The sequence below is a fragment of the Seriola dumerili genome, unplaced genomic scaffold, assembly GCF_002260705.1.
Source record: "Seriola dumerili isolate Sdu_G_001 unplaced genomic scaffold, Sdu_1.0 BDQW01000242.1, whole genome shotgun sequence".
NCBI lineage: Eukaryota > Metazoa > Chordata > Actinopteri > Carangiformes > Carangidae > Seriola > Seriola dumerili.
In genome coordinates this window covers 2167734-2185100 of record NW_019174497.1, presented here as the reverse complement: position 1 = coordinate 2185100, position 17367 = coordinate 2167734, and the positions used below count along the sequence as shown (strand labels likewise).

Sequence of the window (17367 nt, the reverse complement as noted above, 5' to 3'; positions counted from 1 at the left end):
GCTGTTAGAGCTACATTAATATGGACACAGCATTCAATGCAAGATTTATAACAATTTATTTCTTATAAAAACTGCCTCAAATTAAAATAGAGCAAATAAATATAGAAATATACTGTGATTGTTTCTATAAATGAATGAAGCACAGCATTTCAGGCGAAGTGTTCACCAAAACCTTTTTTACATGATTTTCTTGCATATATATATATATTTTTTGCATATTTCCTAAAAGCAGCACATCAAAATATAACTAAAATGACAACACTACATTTCTTAAAGATATGTCCTTTGTCTACTGGCTTAATCCTTTGGGGAAAAAAGTGGTACTAGTAAGCTACTGCCATGACACAAGTCTTTTGCTCTTGCTAACAATTACCTAAAGGTACTCAAGCAGTGAAAATTTAGGTCAGAGAAATATTGCATAATTGCTATCAGTCTGAAGAGGTTTGTTGTCTCTGAGCTGTCATGCTCCTCCGGGTACGCCTCCACTTCTGGCGCATGCTTAGTAGTCATCTCCCCGGCTCACAACCTCCTTGTAGGTGGGCCTGAGTAGGATGGTGTGCTCGTACTGGGCAGTGTAGCTGCCCTTGATGTCGCAGAGAGGTGGGTACGGGTCTATGATGCCAAGGTCACACAGATTCTTCAACGCCATCAGGTACTTGCTCTCGCCCAGGCGGTCCAGCCAGCGGCGGCAGAACGCCAAGGTGCCAAAGTTCTCATTGATCACATTCAGCAGATGTTTAGCCCTCGGAAGTCTGCAGCACAGTGACAACATAGAGTCAGAAGTGAGTTTTATTAGAATGATGGATAGGATTAATAATTTTCAGACTCAATATTGCGAAATTTCAACACAGGGATGAGGTGAAAACAGCAACCTTATTGGCACGTGTCCAACATTGAAGTTCTTCATGTAATGTGAGCACTCCATGTCATCGTGGACTGCACCTCTTCCCGTGCTGCCAAATGTCTCAATAGCATAAGCTTCACCTTCCTGAGAGGCAGCGGGGGGGAAAAAAAGGACAGAAACACTCTCACTTTCACTTTGTTGCTGACATGAAATGCAGAAATTACCTTGAAAGTATTTTACAGTTTGTTAAAAGTTACCTATCTAATTGTATTTACAGCATATTCCCGTTCATGCAGCACTGAATGAGTAGGACATTAGTGAAAAGGACAAAAACACTCCAGGGGGCACTGAGAGTAAATTTAACAAAAACCTCAAGTTGTCAGTTGCTGACATATTCATGTGAAGTCTATTAAGGACAGTAGTGTCCTTTCTGGAGCTGCGCCTCCTGTAACTTGATTGGCTGGGTTTCATTGGCGTTTCGTGTCTCTATCAGCGTGTGTCTGTTGTTAGAGTCCCTGTGGTATTAGCTGATAAGACTGCGACACCCTCTCTCACTGCACCGATAATCAGTCAAAGTGCTAGCAGCCCTGTGGCACGCCCAGCTGCCACTCCGGTCGTGCACTCTCTGATCACAAAGAGGGTAATGTCCCTGTTACACCAACACACTTCAGCTAAAAATACAATACGCAAAGCTGCCACATCAGCACCCCCCCCCCTCCTGGAAACATCAGGTAAAAAGCTTGACGCAGCAACTTGCCAATTAAAATGCTCAGTTCTATCCAAATACAGTCATGTACTGCAGCTGTGCGGGTGTGAGCCAGGCATGGATCTCAGTGTAGTCCAGGGAAATGTAAGATAGTGCAAAGCCATGTCTCTCCTTGGCGAAGCATCGGCCTGCTAATGAACTCTGGATGCCCACATTTCAGCGCTGTTGCAGTGAAATGAGGGGCTGGAGTTTTAACACGTGTTGCTACTCGATGCGGCTGGTAATTCCATTAAAGGTGTAATTAAAGTGCTGACGAGGGTGACTAAGAAGCTGTTAGAGCAGTGAATTGGAACATTTCTCCACACCCCATCGTAACCCTAACCAGCCGCATGTTCTTCCAATTACACTTAAGAATTAAAAAGGGTTTATTTATATGCAAGGTCAAGCAGCTAAGGAAGGTTTAATTTCAGACACTTCAGTAAAAAAGCCTGCAGTCCTGCTTCGTGCTCCAGAATCTAGTCACATCCACTTGTCTCAGATGAAATAACTATTTAAATTGGAATAAAGTAAGCTGTGATCACTGGTGTACAAACCTCCATCCTTACGGCCTCTCCGCCTTTAACAATAGGGACCGTCTTCCCTGAGTGTATCCTGTACTGTCCAATAGAGTGGCCATTGAGATTCCTGATTGGCTTCACTGTAAAGAGAACACCCATGCAGAGGTTTCACAAACAGGAAGCAGCAGTGAACCTGCGCACGAGGTAAACATGATAAATGGCTTCATATTACCTTGATATGTTTTCCCATCTATCTCCACTTCATACGACTCCATGACCTCCTGAATGGTCTCACCGACGTCGCACAGGCGCACATCGATTCCTGCAAACTGGGACGGAGAGGTGTTTACACACACATCAGTAAGTAACATCACATTTCTCACTCACAGACACCTACATAGTAACAAATATTTACCCCCCCCCCCGCCCTTTTTGTGATGTGTCTCATTTACAAGGAGCGCTGGAACACCTCACAGCTGAGTACAGAAACTCTTGAGCGGGGACCAAGAAACAAATCAGGAGCTAACTGCTAATACATGAATAGTAGTTCCTGAATAACTCTAAATTGAGGACTACATAATATCATCTGAGGTTACTTGACAGGTAGATACTGTGTTAATGAATTAATATAGAATAATTAGTACCCAGGTATGTGTGAATCTGTAAACTGACCACTTCAACCTGAGCTCTGAACCACGTTATAAGAGGCACAAACCAACAACTAATCATGTGATATCTTTGTATCCCATTATTTGTTGCAATTTTTCACAATATACTTTGTAGTTACTATTTATATAGGCAGTATATTTAACCTCTTATACTTGTTTTTAATGCTCCGTATTGTAGATGCTCAAAAGGTGTGTAAGTATCTTAGTTTTTAAAGTAATTTATCACGAGTTTACAAGAGGATCCACTGAGATATAAAGCATATAAGTTATTGTTTGTCTGTACTTCATGCCCATTGGATGGCTGTATTTGTGCACATATTGAGCATATTCAATTCTCTCACGTTATCTGCATTCAAAGTTATCTCCACCGTATCTATTACTTATCATATTCATCTGTTCTTCCACTTAACTTTTGCTGCGGTGACACTTAAATGTTCCTGGGTGGGAACATTTAAATGTTCCTGGGTGGGAACATTTAAGTGTCACAGTTGATCTTATCTTAATCATTACTCCCTCATTATGTATATATGAGTTACTAATTGTGTGCATGTTATATAAAGCTGTACGTCATGCCAGCAGGACTCCATCGTCACCACATGATGACCCTATCATACCATTTTTGTGTTGCATCAAATCACATTTAGCGTTTTGAGTTTTTACTGGGAATCAACTATTAGAAGCAGATAGAACTAAATTCTCAAAAAAATCATTTTATAATTGTATTATGTTAAAGGTTTAATTATAATAGACATTAATCTACATATGAATATGAATGTAAATGTGCCCTGAATACTTGTATGATGATTCTCAAGATTCTCTTCAGGGTTTTGTGTTTCATAACGTGAAGTGTAACCAGCATCATGCATGAGAGAGTTACCCTGATGCCGGTGTTTGTTGCATCTCTCACAGCCTCCAGCAGCCCGTCATACTTTGGATTGAAAGTGACGGTGAAGGCACAGTCTATTATTCGACCTGAAAGACCAAACAGTTTGATTGTTCATAACAGTTGTTATGAGGTGATCATTTTTGCAGAAATATTCAGCGAGTATTAATCTAGAAGAAGTGGAAGTTAATTAACGTATGAGAACAGTTTATTCCAGGCCGTAAGAATTATAATTCAATCATTATTTTACTGCGTCACAATAAATGCCAAGTGTGAAATGGCACAGCATAACTCCAAAGGCTCTTAAAAAAGTTATTAGTGAGTGAGTCTTACCGTTGATGTGCGTTCCAAAGTCAATTTTGCAGACGTCGTCGTAGCGCAGCACGGTGGGGTCTCCTGCGTTGGGGGTGTAGTGGGCAGCACAGTGGTTGATGGAGCAGCCGGTGGGGAAGGCCAGGCCGGCCTTCAGCCCATTTTCTTTGATGAGCCTCCTGGAGCAGTCCTCCAGCTTCTCACTGCCAGAAACAGACAGCAACACAAAGGGACAGTGGATGACAGGAACAATGAGTCTTGTTGTCAGAACAGATAAAGCACTAAGAGGAGTTTGAACCCACACAGCAGTTCTCCTGCTTTCTGTGATCATTTTAAAACAGTGTCTTTCAGGACAGGACAAGGAAGTGCTGAAATCATGTCAATATCAGTCCAGAATCATGATGAGGAGCCGAGATTAAAGTCATTTTAAAGGAGCTCAGACAATATTTCAGTGCATGTCTCACCAGATGTCAATCATGGCCATCCCTGGTTTGATCCAGCTCCTGACGTAGGAGCGGACTTGTCGGTGTGCCTCGGCCGCCTGCCTGAAATCACTCCACATCTCCTCGTTGGCCCTGTCCAGCGCCCGCTTCTCTTCGCTGGTGATCCGCCACGCTGCGCTGCGCCTGGTGTGAGGTAGACAGACACACCACAGAGAGGAGGCACTCATTATTTTCTCATTATACAAATATTTATAATGAGGCTATGACACACTCTTGGAGAAAGTCTGCACAGGTGAAAGTAGTGTTGATACTTTTTAACTGAGGACAAATTTCACCAAATTACCCCTGAACAGGAAATGAAGTCACACACTAAACACTGCACCTCATTATGGCGTCCAGTATGAATAAGTGCAAAGCAGAGAGAGCTAAATAAATATGAAGCATGTCACACAGTGGACAACGATGCAGAGGTCACACACCCGTCTTTTGATGGGGGATATTCACATTCCTCTCCCTTTGGAAAGTCTCCGTTGGGATAGAGCTCACAAATAGGGACTGAGGGAGGGTCAGTCTGTCCCTTCACTGTGGCCCAGATAGAGAGAAGGAGAAGCAGAAGGAGAGAGGAAAGAAAACACACGAGTTATCCTTCCTATGTTCATGACATTGATATTTTAACTCGGCTAAAGAATAATTGTACAGATCCTGACTTACAGGTCTAATTGAGTGAGCCACCCAAGAGTAAAAGAAACCCATTGAACTGTATTACCAGACAAATCTGTGCCAATATAAAAGCACTTGCATTATACAGTAGGTTATAATGATATATGTACGTGGGATAATTTAGGACATTTTTGAGGATCACTTACTTTCAGTTCAAACTGTTAACACTGGCTTCACGCAGCTTTCCCTGCATGTGTGTGTGTGTTAACATTGAATCTGCTGTCATTAATTTAGTCCAATCTGCTCGTTGTGTAAGGTCCTGTAGCATTTTGTCCTACACCTCCTGTGTCTGTGCTGCATCGTGCAACTCGCATGACACTAATTAGCCGAGTCAAACTGCTTTTGTGCACCTGTTGTATTTACCTAATGATTTAATTCAATCTGATGCAGCTGATTCAGGACGGTGATTCACTCATGCTGGAACACGGTTCTTACAGAGCTATCTGATCAATTCAAGAACATGTGACAGTGAAAACTGTGACTTGAACTGTAGCTTCAATTTGAGTCAAAAAGAGCCAGAGAGTAATCTGTTGTAGCCTGTAGAAATGCAGTTTGCTGCACTAAGGGGGGAAAAAAAGGCTTACATCCTTTCTTCTTTTTCTTCTTCTTCTTCTTTTTTCCAGCTGAGTTCTCTCCCTCATCCCCATCTGTTGAAAGCATCATTAGTTTCAATACAGTCTGTAAAGTGAGAAATATTGACAGGGGCTTGGGCACTATTCCCAGTGTGCTACTGAAAATCAGATATCTCATTGCAGATATGACCAGCTGGATTTCACTGTGCACTTTCAGGGACTTAAAGTTCAGCACAATCACCACTGCAGATGATGATGATGGTGGTGGTGATGGTGGTGGTGGTGATGAGTTACCTTCTTCTCCATCCTCCTCCCTCTCTTTGTCCTCCAGTGTTTGCAGCTCCAACTGTTTTGTCACATCACCAACACCTCCAGCTTCTCCACCCCCCTCAGCCTCATTTGTCCCTGCTGCAAAGTCACACACCATCGTGCATGCATGTGCAGGTGAACACGCACGTGTACACCGGTGGCGTGCATGCACATGCATAGCATGCACACAGAGAGAGACACACACACGTGCGCGCACACACACACACACACACACACACACACACACACACACACACACACACAGAGTGAGTAAATTACTGTGGTTCAGAGTCATTTCAAGAAAGTGCATCCACTACGATCTCAACTTGGCAGGGTCTGTGCATAAATTCTTTCTATACCTTGGGAGTCAATATCCTCAAGGGCATATGTACCTTGCAGCATTATGACATTTAGCCCTTCAAAGACAGTGCTGTGTGGACCACACTGGACTTGGGGCAGGTTCAACAAATGAGGCTTTTTTTGGAATTTTATATTTCCCCCTTTTGAGGCAGTAAAGCTGCAATGATCATCATGTTTTTTTTTTTTTTGCATAAGAGTGGTTGTCATCTTATTGCACTAAAACTGTGGATACTTCTATTACATAATTTCATGCAGCTTAGGGGGATTTATAGGATAGAACATATTTAATCTGGAGTAAAAATGAAATGTTATTCCACCCATATCTTCAAATGAATTCTTTCAATCTGTTTTGATGGTAAATTACGTGTTTCAGAGATTGTCCCGTTTCCAGATGAGCGCCCTCAGCTCCAGCGGCAGCCTCACAGAGTTGGGACAGCTGGACAGGAATACCATCTGACAGGTTGAAAAGTCTCCTGTCCCGCATATTTGATGCTCTTGCTCTATATCGAGTGGCACCAGAGGAGACGATTTTGCGCTATTTTCTCATCGATTCTCTAACCGCAAAGTGATGCCTCTTACCTGGTGCGGTGGTCTTGCTCCTCTTCTTCTTTCTTCTCCTTTTCTTTACTGATTCTGGTGCATCTGCATCTTCTCTTTCCTCGTTCAAGTCGTCCCCATTGAGAAGTTGAGGCTCCACTTCGTGCTGTAGCTGTAGCTCCGCCATGATCAGCGACTGAGAGATGAAGTGACGCATAAGCTGCTGGGAGCCTCCAGTGGTCAAAGCAGAAAAGTGTGCTGGAGGCAGCTGAGCCAATAATGAGCTATTAGACAATCTCTGTGCTACAACTTGACCCGAATAGAGGGAAGACGATCCTCCTCTGTTCCGAGGAGATAAAAACTTTCATTTATCATCAGATTTTTTTTCTCTGCAGGGAAAATTACATTTAGGTACAAACGGTTCTAGGAGAGCAACACGAACCGCGTGCATTCTGCAGAGGCTGAAATGCCAGTTTATGTGACCAACGTGTCCTGATGCATGACATGTAAGAGCCGCACTGCACGCCGGATTCATCATTTTCTCTGAACATCCAGTCGCTGAGTTTCAGGTTACCTGGCCGTGCGCACCTGTGACTGCGGCTCCTCAATAAGACTTGTGTGACACTTCACCTGAGTGTGCACGTTGCCAAAACGCACGACACCTTATCTGTTATTGCGAGCACTGTTTTGTTCTGTATTGTCATAGATAGCCTCGCCTTTCGACGTAATGCCAGGTGTCGATCATTAATGGTGCGTAACGCGAGTATTTGGAGACGGGCGTAGAAGTGTGTATCCAGGCAACAAGCCCAGCACAGAGTGGACAGACAGGTGCATTTCACACAAGTGAAAGGTGGATTTTAAAGCACTTCACTCGTGTTTTGTTGATATTATTTTTGTTTCGTAAGCGCACATACTGCGTTTTTCTGAGAGTGGGGACAATCTGAAACAAATTCCTGTGGATTAATTTTTTGTGGGAAATAATGACTTCTTCTGGTCAGCTGGCAGAATACAGAACTGGGCCTTTGTATTTCTTTGACCAGGTGGGCTAATGATTCATTTTGTTGGCTGTAGTTTAAAAGAAGGTGTAAGACGTTAACTATTTAATTTACCTCTCTGCAGCCAAGAAGACGAAACCGAGTTAGAGGCACACGGAGCAACATTTTGCATTTTAATGGGGCACATGAAGGAGCGCAGTCGGAGGACAAGACACAAAGGTCATTTGTACCTTGTTGCTAGTAATGTATTTACAGTTTGTTTCTGATACATGTGTCTGATAACTCTCCTATTTTATCATGTAGTTATCGGGAGAATGACAACAAAGAAAGTGATGAGCTCACTAAGAGGCTGTCAGGTGAAACATGTGGGGACAGTAAACCTGATACCTCATCTGCTGTCGGTGCCTCACTCAATACGAAGGACCACAGCCCGGTGGACGCGTACAAGCGAGCAGCCCCTCAGATATTAAATGAACTGGCTCGTCTTCTTTCACAACATAAGTGGACTGAGGAGGGCTGTATTCCTCACGGGGTTGTAAATATTCTGAATTACTCCTGGCAGGATGTGACCGCAGGGGTGGTGCATCCAAAAAGTCCGGAACACACACCCAAACGACGAAGGTCCAAAGGTTCATGGAAGTTGGCCGAAACTCCCCGCCAGGTGTCCGCCAATGGCAGGAGGGAGACAGGAGAGAGGAGCTCGTGTGTTGTGGGAAGTTCAGGTCCCTCAGAGAGGAAACCAAAAGTTAGCATAAATCCACGTGTGAAAAAGCGCAAACAAAACTCCAGTGAAGGTAAATGACTCCGTGGTTCACACCTATATGGAAGGCCATTACTGCCAGGAAAAAAAAAACTACATGAAAGGTTTCACAAAATAATAATAATGTACTTATTTTTCATTGTGAGTTAGCCTGCTAAGTCGCGATGAAAGAAACTTATCAGGCTAAGCTAGGTGATTTAGCCTGCTAAGTCAAAATTGTTTGGTAGGCTACTCCAGTTTGGTGACCTATCTGACTGACTGTGTGTCTCATTATTCTCCTTTATCATGATAAATTATTACTTACTATCATGTCAACTCTTCATTTTCCCCCATACTGATGGAAATGGGCTTCCATACTTCTCAGACCACAGGCTATAAGTACTTATGATAGGTTAAGAGAAAATTAATTGTTGATGATTTGATGAATAATGATGATTTGCTGATAAATTAAGATTTGTTTGATTATTATTCCTCACTTCATAAGTGAACAGGTGTAAAGATAGAAATGCTGGCAAGTCATTAATATACTGTTCTTCCACTACAATATTGTGTAAAAAAGTGTAAATGTTTCTGTCATAAGTGAAATGCTGGATAAGTGCTTTTCCACAACCTGGCAACCCAAAAAATTGATATTAGAAATGGCTTATTACCAGCCTATAGATTATTAAATAATGTTTTATTAACCATTAATTAAGTCCTTAGTTACAAAATACACTCTTTATAAAGTATTCTTTAATAGAAAATGTTAGTGTTATATGGGTAACACACCATAGACTGTCTATATGGAAAACTAGCAATAAGGCAGGAAAGGCAAAGCAGTCACTGCACCACTCTCAAGTGATAATGCTCTTCTATATGTGAGAGTTAATGCAGGTAAGAGACAGTAATAATGAGAGTGACAGGGGTGAAAAAAAGTAATTTCTCTTGACCTTCTAAGAATAAAGTTGTGGACATCTTTGGTTGCAAGCCTAGGAAAGGGACAGGATTTGTTTACCAGATCAAACAAGGCAGCTGGTGGCTGGACACAGATGTACTGCTGTTTGTTAATCAGTTACAGGGCTATTGAGTTACATTATTAAGTTCCCTGATGTTCCAGGTAGCAACTGTATATAAAATGGTGAATATAAGACCTCAGGCTATCCTATATATGGATTAAGTCCCATATTCTCTCTCCCCAACAGCTCACAACTCCTCAACCGTGAGTTTCTCTATCTCATCCAGCAGCTGTAAAGACCCAGGTATGACATGGAGCTGCAGCATTGTGTTAATGTTGGCTGATGTGACTCTGGTTGACTGTGTTACTGCTGTTCCTCTGCTGCCTCAGCTGGATGTGATTTGTGTCCAGGTTGGATCATTCAGCCAAAGCAGCCCTCCTATGATGAGCCTCAGCAGATCAGTTTGTGTCAGTGGGTGGTGGAGCGACTGCACGCGGCCAGAAACCCTGAGTGCGTTGGTAACCTACATAGCTGCATTATTAGAAAAGTGTGTAAATGACGGGTTGCATTCCAAAATTTCATATTTGATAATCAGATTTTTCTAGCAGTGGCAGTGTTCAGTTGATCACTCCGTCCACCACTTTGTTCCAGACTGAAATATCTCAACAACCACTGGATAGATTGGTTCAGAATTTCTTGCGGATATTCATGATTCCTGGACAATGAATCCTAATGACTTTGGTGACACCCTGGTAATTCCTGTAGCGCCACAGTGAGGTTGACATTTGCGGTTCTGGTTGATATGTCTCAACACACATTCATTTCCCTACTCGGCATGAATCATAATAATCCATGTAGCACCCTCATTGGTTAAAATTTTACTTAATCCAGTTCTTTCTGACCAAATACCTACAAGACATCCCCATCAGCCTCAGCTGTACTCTGCTAATTGAAAAAGCATGCTAACATGGTGCGCTAAGTAGTATAAAGTATAGTTTTAGCCAGTGGCTGCAGACTTTGAGCTGTCAAAGTCAAAGGCTGTCAGTTTAATAACTTTAATTAAGTTAATCTCTCAGTATTGTGTGGCGCTGGTTTTTATTTAGAACATAAGAACTATCAAATCCTTCCTGAATTTTACATTTGGTCATTAGCTGTTTGAAATCATGTTTACTTTTTCAATGTAACCCCACAAAAATGCAATCTCTGTAGCTTGAGAGATCAGTTTTTAAGCATAAGAAATGACTTCATCTTCACACAGAAAATTGCAAACAGCTGGACAGAACCTGAAAAAGCCTCTCGTACTCCGTCACTATGGAGAAGCAAGGGCAAAACTGAAGGACGGCAGAGCCAGGAGAAAGGCCCAGCCTGCCACTTTAGTTAACGGGATACCCCAGATACCAAAGGTGAAGCAGCAGGATCCAGCACGGCAGAAACTACACTACAGGATCGACGACGGCTCCTCATTTATATAGTATCCTTCTCCCATCATGTTTATTCATAACGATTTTATTGGTAGTGGTTGTCCAAGAAGCAAATACAGTGTAGGGCATATGGCAAATGTGTCACTGCAGCTGACCTTTTGACCCTTGACCCTTCCCTCTCAGCTATCCATCTGGTTGTATGGCAGTGTGCCAGAGCCACTCAGGTCTGTCCTATGGAGGCTTCTATACCAACGTGTTCAGTGACAGTGAGTTTCCCGTTATGCTGGCGACTATCACAGCGTTTGGGCGTGGGGCTGTTACACACCCTCTCAGGTGAGTTCAGTGCTGATATGTGAGAATATCTGAATAGATTAAATGTGCCCTCCACTGATTTTACAGCAGTTTACTAATCATGAGGAGTACAGTGTAAACATTTGTGTAATCTCTTCACTGGCTGTGGTAGGTGCTTTCCATAGTTTGAAAAAATAACCCTGATTTTCCCATGATTATGTGAAAGTTAGGATCCTGTTTTTTGTTTTTGGAGCTTGACCCATATGAGGGATGAAAAGTCATAATATCTCTGCCTCTACTGCTTTGACTTTGGCCATTTAAAAAAATCTTGTGAGTCCCTCAATTTAATGGAAATGCAATGATCTCCTGTGTCATAGAAATACAAATACTGCTGTTGTCTATAAAGCACTTGAATGATTTAGGACCAACATACATTTTCTGATCTGCTGCTCACCACATATCTGGAACAAGCTATTTGTTCATGTCTTGCACTGCACTGTGGTTACAAAATGCTGAATGCTTTTAAACTGTCTCTGTAGTCATTTATGTGTGATGACTTTGATGATGTTTGAAATGTAGGTCTTTCTCATATGTTTCTCCAGCTCCTCTATTACAGCAGTGTGGGACCAGGATGGTGGATTGATAAGTGACCACTATGGGAACATCACGAAGGAGTGGAGCTGGCAGACTGATCGTGCACTGAAGGAGAAGATCGTTATACAGGTGAAGATGCAGCTACAGATCCAGGATAGTGACTTTTGAGAAAACTACAACATTACATTTATTTTCTTTGTCTTATAAACAAATGAGGTCCCCTGGCAACAGTCTTAATATGAAAGAAGTTACATGTTTCATAGAGAACATGTGTCTGAAGGACTAAAAATCTCAGGTGAACCTGTCATGTGAGACATCTATATAGGAAGTGTCACATTTAGGGGAAACATAGCAGAGGGTGTTGTGTATGACCCATGACCTACTGATGAACGAACACGATGTGTCTCTGACAGGACCAAGACGGTCGCATTTCATCATGACTGCTCATTTTAGAACAGGGGTATTTCATGCAGATTAAATGGGTGGATTCACTACAGCTCATGACAATTTGCCATTTTTCAAGATTGCGTAAATTCTTTCTGTCCCCTACAGTTGTCAGATCTGATCTCTGTGATGCTGCTCAGCGGTACCTCTGCCATGCTCAGCTTCAGGTGTAACAATGAAAGTGTTCAACTTCCTCTTTCTGCCTTGCCTAACATTAACCAATCTAAGGAAACGGTGAGATTATGATTATCTAGTAGACAATAGATGTATGATTTTTTTTTTTAAAAGTCTAATTTATAATATCTACTCTGCATTAACAGCTGTGCTTGCAGACTGATGCAAAGTTTACATCTGATGCTGCTCAAGACATCCTGCTGGCAAGGACGACAAAATCCCCTGCTGTGGTCCTACAGAGCAAGAGGAACCTGACAGTCAGTCCTGTAAAACACTTGTTATGACAGTATGATGTTTGAGTGTCAATGCTGGTCTTATGTTGAAGTTAGGTTAAGGTAAAGGCAAACACAAATCAATAGGGAAACAGACATCAACCATAGAAATGTAGACCATTCTTTAGATAATCAGGTGTTTTGTTTCCTTTTATTGTTTGAGCACAGAAAATATTCTTTGCCACATGAATACCTCCGATTCCTTTGTGAGCCTCTACAGGTTCTGCAGATGCCTTCACTGAGTCACTCTGTGTAGAACATCTTGCTAAATGGCTTGTGTTGTTCTGTGTCATATATTCTACCGTGCGAGTAATGATGTATGGCAGGTGTCTGTGTGCTCCCGGGAGGTCTCCCAGATGGTCAGAGAGATGGAGGGGCTGGAGGAGCCATCAGCACGGTGGAGAAGAGGAGGGCTTGCTGGCAGGGAGCTGAAAAAGCTTCAGAAGAGAGTACGAAACACCCTGGAGGACTGGCTGGATTATTACCGTGCAGCCACTGGTACCTGACAGCTCAGAGTTTATCTTTCTAGCTTTTCTGAAATACGTAAGATGTGCTCACTCTTCCCAGATGGGTTCAAACTGCCACCGGAGGATGGGTAAGAGTTATTAAAGTATGTAGTGCACATAAAAGTAACAATGAGCCAATCTGACCTGGTAAGGTTGTTTCGAGTAGTTCAGTGAAGCAAAAAGTTACAGTATCACCTCATCTTGCAAACTCAACATTATTGAATAGTTCCATCAGGATCTTGTTCACGGTCAGTCGTGTCACTCGGTGTCTGTGTGCATTTCTGAGTGACCTCTTCCTCTCCTTCAGGCATCAAGTGTCCTGACACAGAGCGGATGCCAGCTGCCCCACTGAGGACCAGGCTGAGGAGAGAGGTGCAGTCAGCTGCTCTGCCTTCTCTGAACCCACCTGAGTGGGCAGATGCAAAACCAAACCAGCCAGAGGAGTGCAGGACTGAGCTACAGGAGCTGCACAGACACCTGTCAGCGTCAGCAGAAAGACCTGCTGACTCTTCAGTCAGGCTGCCAAGGTGCACACTTCACACCAGGACACAGGACCACTCCACTGATTTAGCATGTCAAAGAAGATTTAGTGATCATGGGAAGTATTACAGAGCTTATGAAAACATGTACAATGTCGTGTGGATGGAGCTCTGGCAAGTCTGAGAAAATGACCCATGTGATGTCATCAGGGTTATCTCAGTAAGGGCTTGAGGAGAACACATTTATAAGAGAAAGCCTGCATCCCAAACTAGAGGTGTGGGGTTTGAAAGACATGGTTGTACTGCCGAACAATTAATTGTTTTTATGGAAAATTGGGATTTGAAAGCTGTGTTAGTGATACCTTACACAAGTCTACTCTTTGTAGTTGATTCATGTTGGAGGAGCTAAATAACAAGCAATGACATTACATTAGCTTATTTTATCTATGTATAACCAAGATAAATTTGTGGATGTAAGTGCATCATAATCTAGCCATCTATCCTTAAACAAAAGCCAGTGATTGATTTTGTAATAATGACGGAGACACACCGTTTATTGATCAGTTTCAAGTGCTTGAGCTCTGCTAGACTTTGAACAGATGTATGCTGCACTATGTAGATCCTAATCAGGCGTCATTTCACTTTGTTAATGTGATTGTTGTCAGGACGACTAAAAAGCGATCAAAGGAGGAGCCCCATGTCACGCAGATAGGACCTCTTCAAATTCACGGCAACATCAAGCTGGAGTAAGTAAGAACAATTTGTATCATTGACAGGCGCTACAGTTACAGCTCATTCAAATGTTACTGCGCAGAAAATGACATTTACTGGCGTTTTTAAGAGGCTTATTTATAATGACAACTTCACTATCACCACTGCCAGGTCAGTGATTATTCCAAAGAGTCCAGAGTCGCAGCCTGCTGCTGTCACCCGTTGCCCAGCCCCGTCGTCACTCACCCCCTCCGTCCCCCTCACAGTGTGCCCTGTGCTGCTGCGAGCTGCCCTGCTGGGGGAGGGGAGGCGGAGGCGGTGCTGCTGCTGCAGTGTGACACTGATGCCAGTGGTGACGGACCTGGAGTACGATACCTTTGTGATGGGCCAGCCTCCACACAGTCAACAGATCCTGGTGGTGTGTGTGACTCTGCCACGCCAGCCCATCAGTAACACACACGCAGTGCCTGACCAGGAGGCCCTGGAGCAGCTTTACAGGAGGAGGAATAAACACAGAACCATGCCATGTAGTCAGGTGTGAATGCAAAAACACAAAATAACAAAATCTACAAAGCAATACGCGACACGTTTCTGTTATTTTGTTCAGCTGTTATAGGAGACATATAAAGACCTTTACAGTCTCCGATACACAGTATGAACATCCCTTGTTTGTTGCATAACTGTAGTTAAAATAACATTCAGTTTCATCATTAAGTGTGCAGAAATTTCCTTGATACTGATGCACATTTTGCAATGACAACACAGCACTGCACAGGCTACACAACAAAGTGAAGGAAAGACGTCAGAGCACGACATGCTACAGTCAGCAGGCTATTATACAACATATTTCTGGAAACTCATTAACAGCATCAGTATTTTTTCCTTTTTAATCCAGTGCCAGATGGATTCATTTCGCCTGGTGAGGTACGAGATGTCAACAGAGAAGCTGAGCTGTGGATCTGAGAACATCCTGCTGCAGCAGCGACACAATGCTTCTCCTGGGATGGTCCTGGTCAGTAAACCCACTGCAGGCTTGGCCTGAGGCTGCAGGCTCTGCTCAGTACATGTTCTCACGGCCACCACTGGGGGGCAGCAGCAGTGCTTGTCTGAAGCAGAGGAGGTGTAAGCAGTGGGGGGATGGGGTGAGGAGGACTTTGAATAAGGTACTGCCCTCTCCAAGAAACCCGGACATTTATTATAAAAGGGCTGTGAGCTGACAGCAGTGAGGGATGACACTTCTTAATTACAAAAGGGGGCTTTAATTTTTAGCCTAAAGTCATGACAGCTGCTCCAATGAATTTTGCTGTAAGATGAAAATTCCTCCTTGAGCCCATAAATCAAACAGAAATTACTAGTATCAGGGACATGGAACAGCGTTTGCACTTAAATACTTAAGGCCCAGAGGTTTTACTCAGAGGCTCAGGGAGAGCAGCCATTATGATTGACAGGATTCTGCACACACACACACACACACACACACACACACGCACTGTACGTTCCTCTGTTGTGAAATATGAAACTAAACATTACCACATGACTGATCTGACGTATGTTGGGAAAAGATAGGATTAACGTGGTTCAAACCTCTTCTGCAATCTAAAGAAAAATACACTGACTGAAGCTTCTTTTAAATACAACAGTAAAAGTCAGTCATTGTGGTGATTTTTTTTTTTCCCCCATTTCACATGTGAATTCTCCTTGTGAATGTGACAGATGTACATCAGAGGGAAGCTGCTGTTTGTGGGCTACATATTCAGTGGTCGCGGCTGCTCAGTCAGGGACCTTCAAAAGCAAATCTCCAGAACCAGGGGAGACTACAGATTAGGCCTGAGCCTCCCACCAGACTACAAGTTCAGGTATTACAGCACCATCCCCTCTGAGACTCTGATTCACTGTAAGAAAATGGATCATTTCATATAGCGTTAATGTAAAGGATATAGACTTCAACAATCGTCAGTGATCATGGAATTTGTAACCACAAAAGAATTCAATAAAATTCATCATCACAAAGCACAGGTTAAGTGTTTCAATAAATTACAGATTGGATATAAAGAAGCTGATTTAATTAAGTTTATTACTTTTATTCTATTCTGTGCTTTACTTGCAGTGACACAGGGAATAACCGCACAGCCACAGATGCACACAACTCACAACATGCAACACTAAAAGAAGGAGATGGTGCAACACTGCCTGCTTCAGTGGAAAAGGCCAAGGAGAGGTTTGTGACTGATACTGATACTGTTTTATAATCCCTGCTAATTCATTGTTCTGGGTGAATAATGAAGCTAAAATGTAATTTCTTTTTTCCTGTAATGTGTTGTGTTCTCATAAATCTTTACCACCTTTGATCTTCACCCTGGCTGTGTTGTTAATTAACACAGTTTTTGAGATATCTGATTAAATTACGTGCCAATGTGTTCTCCCTGGACAGAAGAACCACAGAGGCATCACACCGACGACACAGGGGCTTTTGTATCAAACCAAAGAAGAAGACTCCTGCATTTCCTCACGTTCCTGTCATTTCACACTGAATATACTCCAGTGACAGGATTACCTCTGTGTCACTCACCAAAGTTACAAGAGTGCACCAGCTGTTGATTTACACTTTAGGTTAATTTGCAGTCAAACCGCTTATGCAGGTTTGCACCAATCTGTAACTGCAGATTAAATATTCCCTTCAACCTTTGACAGTAAGGAGTAAACTGGCAACACTTGTGGGCATCAGGGGTGAGTGCAGATGTGTCAGTGCTGTCTGAATAATACACTTTTCATCTTGTATAAGTATCCATGGGAAATATGTGTATTTATTGTATTTTTCAGTAAAGATGCTCAGATGTAATAAAAACACTAAACTACACAGTATTGTCTTTTCTT

At 42.7% G+C, this 17367-nt stretch overlaps 3 protein-coding genes across 3 annotated transcripts; 2 read left to right on the top strand and 1 right to left on the bottom strand.

The window, feature by feature from the left end:
* Nucleotides 1–39: 39 nt before the first annotated feature.
* LOC111229633 (methionine aminopeptidase 2-like) lies at nucleotides 40–7345 on the bottom strand. Its single transcript, XM_022756046.1, has 11 exons — nucleotides 6954–7345; nucleotides 6000–6113; nucleotides 5718–5780; nucleotides 4893–4995; nucleotides 4435–4596; nucleotides 3992–4173; nucleotides 3653–3747; nucleotides 2340–2436; nucleotides 2144–2247; nucleotides 873–988; nucleotides 40–752 (listed from the first exon to the last, which is right to left on the bottom strand). Exons 1-11 carry the CDS (start codon nucleotides 7126–7128, stop codon nucleotides 500–502), a joined length of 1464 nt encoding a protein of 487 aa, XP_022611767.1. The 5' UTR covers nucleotides 7129–7345; the 3' UTR covers nucleotides 40–499.
* A 3876-nt stretch (nucleotides 7346–11221) lies between these two features.
* On the top strand, nucleotides 11222–13655 carry LOC111229766 (uncharacterized protein C3orf20-like). The gene is made up of 5 exons (XM_022756236.1): nucleotides 11222–11355; nucleotides 11916–12036; nucleotides 12460–12585; nucleotides 12672–12782; nucleotides 13611–13655. The coding sequence occupies exons 1-5, from the start codon at nucleotides 11222–11224 to the stop codon at nucleotides 13653–13655; spliced, it is 537 nt and encodes a 178-aa protein (XP_022611957.1).
* A 944-nt stretch (nucleotides 13656–14599) lies between these two features.
* LOC111229765 (uncharacterized protein C3orf20-like) lies at nucleotides 14600–17269 on the top strand. The gene is made up of 5 exons (XM_022756235.1): nucleotides 14600–15028; nucleotides 15389–15505; nucleotides 16207–16349; nucleotides 16601–16711; nucleotides 16925–17269. Exons 1-5 carry the CDS (start codon nucleotides 14600–14602, stop codon nucleotides 17022–17024), a joined length of 900 nt encoding a protein of 299 aa, XP_022611956.1. The 3' UTR covers nucleotides 17025–17269.
* Nucleotides 17270–17367: the final 98 nt, after the last annotated feature.

Bases quoted from the DNA above. Each gene is read 5' to 3' on its own strand.
- LOC111229633 (XM_022756046.1), bottom strand. From the start codon at position 7,128: ATGCGTCACTTCATCTCTCAGTCGCTGATCATGGCGGAGCTACAGCTA. The intron at 989-2,143 runs GTTTGTACACCA...GCTGCCTCTCAG, and splicing joins GAGAGGCCGTAAGGATGGAG to GAAGGTGAAGCTTATGCTAT. The intron at 753-872 runs GTTGCTGTTTTC...ACTGTGCTGCAG, and splicing joins GTTGGACACGTGCCAATAAG to ACTTCCGAGGGCTAAACATC.
- LOC111229766 (XM_022756236.1), top strand. From the start codon at position 11,222: ATGGCAGTGTGCCAGAGCCACTCAGGTCTGTCCTATGGAGGCTTCTAT. The intron at 11,356-11,915 runs GTGAGTTCAGTG...ATGTTTCTCCAG, and splicing joins GCTGTTACACACCCTCTCAG to CTCCTCTATTACAGCAGTGT. The intron at 12,037-12,459 runs GTGAAGATGCAG...TGTCCCCTACAG, and splicing joins AGGAGAAGATCGTTATACAG to TTGTCAGATCTGATCTCTGT.
- LOC111229765 (XM_022756235.1), top strand. From the start codon at position 14,600: ATGACATTTACTGGCGTTTTTAAGAGGCTTATTTATAATGACAACTTC. The intron at 15,029-15,388 runs GTGTGAATGCAA...TTTTTAATCCAG, and splicing joins GAACCATGCCATGTAGTCAG to TGCCAGATGGATTCATTTCG. The intron at 16,712-16,924 runs GTTTGTGACTGA...CTCCCTGGACAG, and splicing joins GTGGAAAAGGCCAAGGAGAG to AAGAACCACAGAGGCATCAC.